A 12,458-nucleotide genomic window follows, 5' to 3' on the forward strand; every position below is an offset into this window, starting at 1 on the left:
AATTCTGTTTAAATAAAATTTAGAATTCCCTTTCTATCTTTTTAAGAAAAATCAACCTTTGATGCTTATAAAATTGAGACTCTTGCCCGAATAAGTATAGTTTGCTATGAAATCTTACCTTAGCGATTGTTTTTACTCTGTTGAGATTTGAATTCAGAATCTCAGGATATTTTCGGTCATTTTTTTAGACGAAGGACAATAATTAAAGACCATTAATTTGAGGGGGGAAAATTAAAGGGAAAACTACGTATATATACATGTTAAGGAGAAATATTTACGAAACGTGACGATAGTTTTTCTTATTTACAAAACATAACAATATTTTACCAAACATGATGAATTTTCATATATTTTTCGTTTTTTAATTTTATTTTAAACTTTAAAAAAACAATTTTATATTTTTTTAATTTTTTTTGTTTTTTTGTTGCTCGAAGGCTTAAAAAATTACCTCAAATTTTTGTGTATGAAAGTTGTATGAAAAATGTAAGAAATGTGTATGTGTAAGCGAAATTTTTAATATAGTTTTTCATACACAAAATGTGAATGAAATTCTAAGTCTTGAGCGAGATATACACATTTCATACCATTCTCATACATAAAATTTTGAGCGTAATGTTTAAGCCTTGATCGAGATATACACATTTCATGCGTTTTTCATTCACAAAATTTGAGCAAATTTTTTAAGCCTTGAGCAAGATACACACATTCCATACACAAAAATTTAAGCGATTATTTTAAATCTTGAATGTTGTATCAAAGTTGTATACAATGTTGTTGTAGTTGTATTAATTTTAGAGAAATCTAACATGAACTTTATACACGAAAATGTGAGCGAAATTTAAACCTTGAGCGAGATATAAATTTCATACCGTTTTCATACATATAATTTTGAGGTGATTTTTAAGCCTTGAACGAGATATACACATTTCATACAATTTTCATACACTAAATTTTGAGAGTACTTTTTAAGCCTTGAGCCAGATATACACATTTCATAAATAAATTTTTGAGCGAAAAATAAAAAATAAAAAATATTTTTTTAAAAAAATATGTTTGTTATAGGGTTTGTAATGTTATATTTTGTAAATAGAAAATTATCGTCAGGTTTTGTAAATATTTCTCCTTAATATATATACACGTAATTTACCCAAAATTAAAGACCACCCCAAAATAGGGACAATCGTGCGAATTGTCCTTAAAAATACAGCCTTTCTTGTTACAAATGTAACCTAAAGTATTGACAATAACCAAATTGAATTCAATTTAAAATCGATTCTCTTTCACTTAAAACCATTCTTTGAAAAGTAATCCAATTAAGATGAAATAATAAATAATTAATAAACTAAACTTCTTGTCTTAACAAAGTGGAATATCTATTTGCAAATACAGACAAATTACAGTAATTAAGTCGTAAATGACTTTAATTGACAATTTAGAATTTGAATTCGGTTAAAACACTTGGGTTTGACATGAATTGATTTTCAATATATATAAAGATTGGATTTTTATTTTTTTTTGGGGGAGGGGGTGGGGTTGGGGGAGGGGGGTTGCTATAGAATCTGCTATTGTACGACATTTTTATAGTGCTGCTATAAATTTGTAATAACTTTTTAAATCCTGTATAGTTATGAAAAAGAGAAGGTAATCATAATTGGACCACAAAGCTTAACAATTTAACGTCTTGCCTTTTAAAACTCGCAAACAGCGAGAACCTTTTTTATTATGTTTATTTTTAAGATCTGGTTGATCCCTTAAGCATTTTTATGTAATTAATAGAATAAGATTCCATAATTCTCTGAAAATTATCTAATTTATTTACCATTGATGCTTTCAATCTTTCATTAGTCACAACTCACAAATATTATATTAAAATGGCCAAAAGTATCATCCATTTCATGATATGTATTTGAGACTCTTTTCATTAAAAAGTTGGCTATAAATTTATAACCATGCATCAAAGTAGCTGCCACTTCCCTTTTATAGAGATTTAGATATTACAAATTATGTCAAACAACTTAAAGGGCTTTTGGACACAAAAATGTGATAATGAAAAAAAATGTATTTGAGAAAAAAAAATTAAAAGGTATTTGGAAGTTAAAGTCATGTTTGGACATCATTTTAACCTGAAAATAATAGAAATTCTGCGAATATAAAAAAAATTACTTGAAAATTGATCAAAATCATTTTTTAAAACTTGAAACTCATCTTCAAAAGTATTTTAAAAAAGGGGCAATCAGAAATTACTCTTTCACATTTTTGATGAAATAAATTTTGTAACTTATATTTGATCCTCTCAAAACTTAAATACTAGTAATTCATTTGGTTCAATTAAACATCAACGATTTGTCGGATTACCGTGGTACCAAAAGACAGATGGAACACAACAGTGCTGTAATATTTTTATTATATTAGAGATAAATCTCAAATTAAAGCAAAACACGAGGGAGAAAGATGACTAGTGAGTAGTGACTACTCCCTAATTTTTATTGGTCCAGTGGTCACTTGGTTCCAACATGTCTAATCACAATTTGTCTTTTTAAAGTAATGACCAATTTATTAATCCCACATGTACAGGCCCCACATGGCCGACCTTTTTTTTTTATTTTATTTTATTAAAGGAAAAGTGAATAATTAAAATAAAAGGTCCCTTTCCGAGAAGACTTATATTACAATAAATCATCATTTTATCAATCTCCCCCAATTTAAAATTCCATACTTTTGGGTCTAAGCTACACTTAATTATAAAAATCTGATTTATTTGTTTAAAAGACAAATCAGCAAGGCTTTATACCGAAAGAGCAAAAGATATGGCAGCTACTTTATTATCTTTACGCGTGGAAGTTGCCTTTTCGTGTTTTTTGGAATTTTTTAAAAAGAGAGCCAAACAGGACACATATTGGTCTCTTGAATGTTCCATTAGATAAGTATAAAAAATGTTGGATTAGTAAAGTCAGGTTTAGTTTAACAGGATGATTAACACATGTCATCCACTTAAACGAGAGACTTCTGCTTAATTACGTAGATTAACACACTAATGTCAAAATGGCTCCATGTGTAACAACCTTTTCTTTGTTCCAAATATGAGGAAATTGCTTAAGAATAATGCTGGACTTTTAGCTTCCTAATGTGGAGATGTCCAGCTGACGTGGCTGAAACAGACATTAATCGTTTAACAAGGATTAAACAAAACTGACCAAAGTTAAAGACCGCACTTAACAGAACTATTCGTGGAAAATTTTGATTGGTAGATTTTGAAATCAACTTCCTTAAACTAATATTCAAAATCTTAATTGGTTGATGAGTAAATTACAAATATAATATTCGACTTGATATCTTGACTATTACTAAAGTAGTTTGGCCAGATTAATCTTAAACTCCTTCTCGTTCAGAAAAAGTGTCCATTTAGTCTTTATTCTTTTGTTAAAAATGAGTGTTCACTTACCAAATCAAAAAAGATTTAAATTTATTTTTTCAGATTTGTCTTTATCAAGTGTTAAGTGACCAAATTTCAATTACTATTTAATTAGAGGTAATTTAATTAAATTATCTATTTTTGCCTAGAAATTACTAATATTTTCTTGTACGACCAATGATCAATGACACTCATATTAAACCGGAGTAGTAATGATTTCATATGATAGTATGTCTCATTCACCCAACAAGTATAGACTCCTCTTTGTTGGCAAAATTGACATACTCCCACTTCACACAGTTTCCTCTGTGTTACCTTCTGCTTCTTCTTTTCCTTTTTCTGGACAAACAATTCATCCAATTTCCATTGCCATGCCTAGATGAGTCGAGTAAGATATGTGGATGACAGTAAAGTAACCAAACTTCTGTTTTGAGCTTCAACTTTTTGCAATAAATAAAGAGGTACACTTTTCACTTCTTGATTGGTTTATTTATGGTAGTATAATTTATGTATGAGTCAGCGTCAGCAAAATCTCAATCTGCAATCATCCAATCAGATCAGGTAACCTTATCAGACGGATGATATTTTCTGACCTTTTTGCCTTTTTGGTTAGGTAGCCATACGGTCCATAGAATAATACAGATCATATTGTCTTACGTATTTATTTATTTATTTAAAGATTTGAAAGCTATGAGTCTGCAAGCTGGGACAACGAGAAAAAGATTTTTAACTACCTGTCCGGCGGATTGTAGCTTAAAGGTGGGATAAATGAGAATAGAAAACAAAAAACAAACAGACATTTTTGATTGGCCAGTAGTTTCTGTTATTTTATTAAATAATTCTATCTTTATGTCAATTAGATTTGCAAGTGATTATATACATCCCTTAAAATTAGATTTGCAAGTTATATCACAGCCATAATATTTATATAAATTATTCATGAACTTCATGTAAATAAATTTATAACCACCCAGGAATTATTGAGTAGATTAAAAATATCATAAACTCAAAGATATATAAAACACATACCTTTAAATTGGTTGTTTTATTCGTTAATGTAAAAACACGTTGCAGAGGTATGGAACGTTTGACTACGTTTGTCTCTCATTGCTTCTCCTATGATCGGCAGTCTAATGAGATGGTTGGGTAGGTTTGAGGAGATGAGAGGCCAAGCCATCAAACTTGATCTAATTGGCTTCCTATAATATGTTTATTATGTCTATGATAAGGCCTATTCTACTAAAAGCCTACACGAATACATGAAGTGATACAAACCCAATATCGAATCCAACAAGCTAAGTGGGTTGGTCATGTCCACCAACTATTATTGGGAATTTGGCACAGTGTGAAGTGTTAGACTAATTTAAGCGTATATTAGTTATCTTTAATAAGTTGGCGTAAAAGTGATATATATTTTTGGGTCAAATATTTTAAGACAACATGACCTATAACCTTTTGAGAAAAATAGGCCCACCTTCTCATTTTCTCTCTACTTTGTTCTCTTTATACGTTGGTTTCTCCATTTCATTGTCCAATTTATTTTCTTAGCTTCTCATTCTCTCTCCAAAATTTCCCCCACCACTTTCTTCTCCTAAACCCACCACTTGCTTCTCCTAAAATCATTCAATTAGAACTCCAATTACAATTAGAACTTCCACTACAAGAATCTTGTTTTGAAAAAAAAAAAATGGATTTAGTGGAGTTCAAAATGGGTATACACCTTCGAATCAAAATTTGGAGCTTGTTGTTAATTTATACTACAAATATGGGGAAGAAAAGTCTTTCAAAGAACTTTAGGAAAAATCATGCTTCTGATACTGATTTTGAAAAGGCAAAAAAAAAAAAAAAAAATTGTTGGAATTTTGCAAACCTTTTACGGAGATTTGACCCGAAAGCCTATTTTTGAGTAAAAGTTTGTCTTAAGGCATAAATGTATACATCACTAAATATATACATCAAATGAAGGACTCTTTCACACTTTGATGTATACTTTTATCAATAAATGTATACATTTTGGGTTAAAAGATTTAGTATCCATGTTAAATGTATACATCAAATATTATATGCAGTCGGCCTAATGTATACATAAACTGTTTATATCAACTAAATTTATACATCAACTAAATGTATTCATCAAATGAAAGACTCTTCCACAGTTGATGTATAGTTTTCAATAAATGTTTACATTTTGGATTAAATGATTTAGTATCCAAATTAAATGTATATATCAAATATTATGATGTTAAAGACAACTTTTATTAATATGATTTTTTTTTTTAATGATGCTGCGAAAACTTGAAATAAGGGAAACAAAATAATTGCTCCCTAATTTTTAGGGATATCTAACATGAAATAAGGGAATAATTAGAGTATTTTAACTAATACTTCAAATAAAAAGGAACAACATGAATAACTAGATCCCTAATTTTATGGATATGCAGTAACCAAATAAAAAAAATAAAAAAAATTGAATCCTTAGTGTTAAGAATTCAATAACTGAAATAGGGAAAGAGAAAGATATTCTCCCTATTTTTGCTCAAACAAAATATGCGGATGAAACATTTGGCTACATAGTGCCAATTTTTATAGGCTTAAGTTTTGCTAAACACCTCTAGGTTAAAAGCATGCCAATACTATGTAAGGAGCCGTTTGGACATAATTTCATCTCATGAGATGAAATCACGTTTGGACATGCAATTTGGATTTCTCAAGTTGCAATTTTTTTTATAAACATTAAAATCCCACAAGTTGTGAAAACCATCAAAATTTTCCCAATTCTCATGCAATCTTACCAAATGAGTAAATCATAGTTTATAATAAAATTAATACGCTACCAGAAGACTTTTCTAAAGAATACAATATCAATTGATCAAACTTTAGTTCAATAAAAGGGAAAATTTAACATGAATAGTAATGGAACTACTCTTTAATATAATCCTCCACATGGTAAACATGATTGGTAAATATATTTTACCAACTTGCAGATTAATATTTAATACAAATGGTTGATAAACATGATTGGTAAATATATCTACCAAACATGGACGTCTTTTTTTACAAAATATAAACGTATGAGTCAAATTTTACATTTATATTTTTTGAAATCATGATTTCAAATCCCAAATCATGCCTTTTTGGATGATTTGGAATTTCATCTCATGAGATGAAATCGCATGTCCAAACGCCTACTAAGACTTGCACCTAAATGTCAATTTCCCATAATATAGACCACAATACTTACTAAAAATTTCTAACACTTCAACACAAAAAAAGTTATTGCTTTCGTTAAACAATTACCTAAATTAACAGAATAACCAAATGTTGTTTTATATTATATATTTAATTTAATTTGATTGCTAAAAAAAGCCATATAAAATATCATTTGTTTGTCAACGGTATTTATGAAAATAATATGGTACCATTAGTACTTCATTGTTTGACTAAGTGATGAGTGGTTAACCAGAACGAATCTTAAGATCATGTCCGTCTGATTTATATTTGGAAAAGAGAAGAAAAGGAAAAGAAAATAACTTTTAAAAAGGTCTGAGAAAATATCTTTTAATTATGGAGGAAAAAGAAACTTCAAGTAATTATTCAGAACCAATCAGAATTAGGCAACACAATTTTAAAAGTGCACTTTCCAGAATTTAAGGGATATTCAAATAATATCAAAGAAAAGGCCATTAGTTTTAGTTCCAAAGATTATTGACCAGCCTCCACTGCTTCAGTGTCTTTCAGCCGTCAAAGTTGTCATCAAAGGTCGTTCTATCCTCCACGTCATTGACAGTTGGGGGTTCGTTTTGTTAATAATTTGGAATAATATGCGTCCACTTAGTTTTTTTCATATCCTTAAGAAAACTCTAATTCTTAGAAAATGGGTAATTTGAATAAATTATCTTTAATTAATAAGACTCTTGCTTATTTATTAACTCGAGTAAATAGAAACAAATCTGAAAAAATAAGTTATTTCATTCTTAATTTTGTAAGTGAACGCATATTTTGAACCAAAATAAAAAAGTTAAGTGAATAGGAACAAATCTAAAAAAATAAGTTATTTCATTCTTAATTTTGTAAGTGAACGCATATTTTGAACCAAAATAAAAAAGTTAAGTGAACACTTATTTTGAATCGGAAGGAAGAAGTAGTTGGTTGAATGCCTTAAATAATACATGTGTCGAGTTTTATGAATTTTATGCAAGATAGTATATTAAATAAGACTATGTGTATTAGCAATATAAAAATCAAAACATTTGAAGACAAAATTCTATGTTTAAAATAATTCATGTATAACAGTTTTTTTATACACAACCCCTATAAATTAATTCATGCATGACTGATATGTGAACCAAATGATCCCTTAAATTTTAGCCCAACGATTTGGTTCACCCAAAGACTCACAGAGGTGCACGCAACTTCTATGCAACTCATGAATCTAATTACCAATTAGGTAAATTAAGCTTTTCGAAATTTGTTTATAGTACTTTTCGTAACATATATTTTTTGCAAAGTAGAAAATTGTGTTTGAGTAAATAATTTAAAAAAATACATTTGTTAATATTAAAGCAACAATCTGCATTTGACCAGAGTTCTAAAAGTAATTCTAAAAAAATCAGCTTTTAAGATATGTATAACTGCTACTACTGTTTAAAAATATTTATTTATCTCTAAAAAAGTTAACCAAAAACCTTAAATTTCTAAATAAGCATATTTTTAAAATTAAATAAGCACTACCTTTTTAACTTCATAAAACTAGTTCCAAACAATTAATAATCAATAATGAATATGAATAAATCTAGAGAAAGAAGGAAGTAAAGCATGGAAAGATACAAATAGTAAATGAAGGACCACAATAAAACTTGTGGCTGAGAAAATTAATGGGAGGTGACGTGTCATCCACATTCGAGCATCCTGTCGTTAAATTAAGCGCGATCAAAATCATACTCCTCAACATTGCCAACTAGGCCTTAACTATCCCTTACTCCTAATAATAATATCTCAGCAATAAAAAAAAAAAAAACGAAAAACCGTTCACTTTTGTAACGCCGCCGGCTACTTAACGGAGAGTTCTAAAATGAGGGAAGTGAAGGACCCAGAGATTAAGTTATTTGGCAAGAAGATTGCCTTGCCTGAGAACGCGAAAATATTACCGGTATTTTTTTCCGGCGAAGATTCCGGTGTCGGAGAATATGTGAGTGTTACTGCTAATAAAGAAAGTAGTATCGGGTCGGGTCGTGATCCATGTTTAGTGGATAAGGATGGAAGTAGTGTTGATGAATCAGACGATGGAAGTGAATATGAAAAGGAAGAGGCTCATAAGGTACTAATTTTAATCAACTATTACTCCCTTCGTCCCGTCTCACTTTCTTTGTTGTTTTTCTATATTTGGTAAGTTGACAGTTCAAATATTATACTCCCGGTTCACTTTTACTTGTCTTAGTATACTAAAAATTGATTTTATTTGTCATTTTTAGCATATCAAAAAAAGACAACTTATTTTTTCATGTTTTCAAATTATTTTTCAAATGCAATATAAATATGCACCAATTAATATAGATACATTGATAAATTATGCACTTAATTTATTAGTTTTTAAATAGCATGAAAAGTCTAAAGTGGACACTTAAAAATGAACGGAGGGAGTATATGTCAAGTTTATAAGCATAAGATTTAAATGAGTACATACTTTAAGATCATTAGTTTTAAGGGTCTGGTTTTGTGTTGAACTCGTACCCAGATTTAAAAATCTGGTTTTGAGTTGAACTTCGTGCCCAGTGAAGCTAAGACAATTAAATTGGGACAGAGGGTTTAGTTTTTGATATTATGGTATTGATTTATGGGATTTTTAAATGGAAATAAAGTGTCAGATTTGGTAATTTGCTGTTTATGGGATTAGCTTATATTCAATCGTTTCATTGGGTTATAAATTTTAATTTCTTAAAATACATCTTGAATTTCAATTGCTCATTTGCTATGTACTTATATGCCTTTTTTTGGGGTCACTTTTCATACTGTTCTATTATTTCAGATAATGTTCTGTAGGTCAAATTGAGAAATTAGGAAAAACAACTTATAATTTCCATACTCCATACTCTTTATTTTGGAGCTCTACTTTCCTAATTACAGATTGGTTATTTCGGAATCTTATGTTATTACTCCCTCCGGATCAAAAAAGAGTCCACTTAGTCATTTATGACATCCCTTAAGAAAATACTAACTCCTAGACAAAAATAGATAATTTGACTAAACTATCTCTAATTAAATAGGCATTAGGATTTGATCATATAACACTTAATAGGCACAAATATGGAAAAACAAGGTTAATTCTTTCTTGATTTACTAAATGGACTCTTTTTTTGATCAAGAAAAAAAAGGCTAAGTGGATTCTTTTTTTGATCCGGAGGGAGTAGCTATTAAGAAGTTCCATTGCCCCCAAATTGTTTTTTAAGTTATCACCCATACCGTTTCTTCTGACAAACAGTATTGATTCTGCCAAAACCTTTTTTATAACCAAAAAATGGGATTCTTTCTGGAAGTTTCCACTTTTGGTAGAGTGCATAATTTACTACTAAAGTAGTAGTTTATGGATGTAGATAACTAGATTGCTAATACTTACATTTAGCATCATTCAGAATATCAGCTTTACCATGCTTATTCTGTTGTGTTACTAACTTTATTCTACGTTTGGCTTTTTTTACATTGTTTTTGGTTTTACAAATGTGCATTTTGTACTGGTGCTAAGTCTAAGCATTTGTTTGGAATAATCATATTAGCAATTGGACGCTCTTTTGCCCTTCCAGAAGTTTCTAACAAGTCCTGTGTAATTTATGCTCAATATCTTTTTCTATGATGGACCCCCTTTACTAGATGTAGTTGTAACTAAAGACATTGGAGAAAGAATCGGCTCCTCTATCTTTTGTCCTGTTTTCCAACTTAAGGGGGAATCCTGTAGGAAAGTCGAATCCGTGCCAAGGACTTTGAGATTCTTTCCATTGTGCAAACTGAATTTTAGCTCACATCATTGACTGTAGCTTTTTTAAGGGAATCTTACAGGCAACTCACAAAGTTTTTGTTTTCAATTTTAGGATCAAATGACGAGAGAGCTCAGTGAAGCCAAATTAGAGGAGAAAGACCAAAATCAAATGATGGAGGAATTGGAAAATCCCAAGTCTCTATCGAACTCAGAAAACAAGTCTAAATCTCCTAGTAATGATGATGACTCTACCACAGTAAAATCTTCCAAGACTGAGGATGATCAGAATGATGCAAAGCAGAAAACTCTGAAGAAGCCAGACAAGATTCTCCCATGCCCTCGTTGCAATAGTATGGATACGAAATTCTGTTACTACAATAATTACAATGTCAATCAGCCTCGTCATTTCTGCAAGAGCTGCCAGAGATATTGGACTGCTGGGGGTACCATGAGGAATGTGCCTGTGGGAGCTGGTCGCCGCAAGAATAAGAACAATGCGTCGCATTGTCGTCACATCATGATTTCTGAAGCCCTTGAAGCTGCAAGAATTGATCCTCCGAACGGATTTCATCATTCAGCGTTCAAACCCAATGGCACTGTCCTATCTTTTGGTCCTGATTCGCCACTGTGTGACTCTATGGCCTCTGTTTTGAATCTTGCTGACAATAAGACACCAAATGGGATCCGAAATGGTTTTTACAGACCAGAACACAAGAATCCGTCTTGCATAGGTGGAGAAAATGGGGATGACTGCTCTAGTGGATCTACAGTCACCACTTCAAATTCAATGGCGGAAGGAGTTAAAAATCGACCTCCTGAGGCAGTTATGCAAACTATAAACGGCTTTCCATCTCCTGTTCCTTGCCTCCCCGGAGTACCTTGGCCTTTACCATATGCTGCTGTTCCTTTCCCTGCCATTAGCCCCACTGGATATCCTATGCCGTTCTGCCCTCCACCTTATTGGAATTGCAATATGCCTGGTCCATGGAGTCTTCCTTGGTTAACTCCACCTTCGCCAACAGCAAACCAAAACAGATCAGGCTCTGCTCCTACTTCACCTTTAGGGAAGCATTCAAGAGACGGTGAATTAATTAAGCCAAACAATCCCGAGGGTCAAAAGAACTCAGAGGGGTCTGTTTTAGTACCAAAAACGTTACGGATTGATGATCCTGATGAAGCTGCAAAGAGTTCTATATGGTCAACACTGGGGATCAAGTACGACTCTGTTAGCAGGGGAGGGCTTTTCAAGGCGTTGCAACCGAAAAGCAGTGAGAAGGATCACCCTGCCAATACGTCCCCAGCTTTGCAGGCTAACCCTGCAGCCTGTTCTAGGTCCCTCAGCTTCCAGGAGAGAGTCTAAAGTGAGCAATTGTCTCCTTCAGCTCTGGGGTACATAGTTGTTAACCAACTTACCTTCCGGAAGATGGTTTGGTGGTCTTCCAGCCTGATGAATATTCCATTACGCGTAATTACAGCATTCAATTATGCTTAATTTCAGCGGCGATGTATGTACCAGGGCTGAGAATCTTAAGATTCCTCAAGTACTCCAACTAAAACTGGGAAGCTATATTGTTCAAAGCAGTGTTTATCCTTCCCTTGTAACATATTTTTGCTTGGTCAGTGTGTTTTTTCCTTGTACATAAACTGTATACAACTGACAGTAGAAAGTGGGAAGAGAGAAACGTTTAGATGTATATCATGTACCCGCCAAAGTTTAGTCCGGAAGGCGGTGTTTTTTCCATTTTTCCGGGTGGTTTGAATAATAGTTGAGCCTTCTTTTCAGATTTTATGTTCAAATTTTGAGATCTTCTTGATCATTACATAAATGTGCCTCTTCTTCATTGCGTCAAACATGACTTAAATATCAGTTGGAATGGCTCTCTAAAGTTTAATCCTAAAAAGATTATGCTCATAGCTGTAGAAATGTATTAAAATAATCCCAAAAGCAGAATTTTAGCTAACACAAAGTCTTGGAGTGTAAGGGAGTTCCATTGTGCCTAAAGTTTTCACTTCTATGCAGATAATTATGAGCCTCTGAGGATTCTAGAAAAAGCCAAGTAGTAATAGTACCTTTCA

General features: G+C 31.6%; 1 protein-coding gene across 1 annotated transcript; it reads left to right on the forward strand.

The window, feature by feature from the left end:
- The first annotated feature begins 8,353 nt into the window (after positions 1–8,353).
- On the forward strand, positions 8,354–12,166 carry LOC132055682 (cyclic dof factor 1). The gene is made up of 2 exons (XM_059447632.1): positions 8,354–8,729; positions 10,495–12,166. The coding sequence occupies exons 1-2, from the start codon at positions 8,484–8,486 to the stop codon at positions 11,740–11,742; spliced, it is 1,494 nt and encodes a 497-aa protein (XP_059303615.1). The 5' UTR covers positions 8,354–8,483; the 3' UTR covers positions 11,743–12,166.
- The last annotated feature ends 292 nt before the right edge of the window (positions 12,167–12,458 follow it).

The sequence above is a fragment of the Lycium ferocissimum genome, chromosome 5 (genome assembly GCF_029784015.1).
Source record: "Lycium ferocissimum isolate CSIRO_LF1 chromosome 5, AGI_CSIRO_Lferr_CH_V1, whole genome shotgun sequence".
Lineage (NCBI taxonomy): Eukaryota > Viridiplantae > Streptophyta > Magnoliopsida > Solanales > Solanaceae > Lycium > Lycium ferocissimum.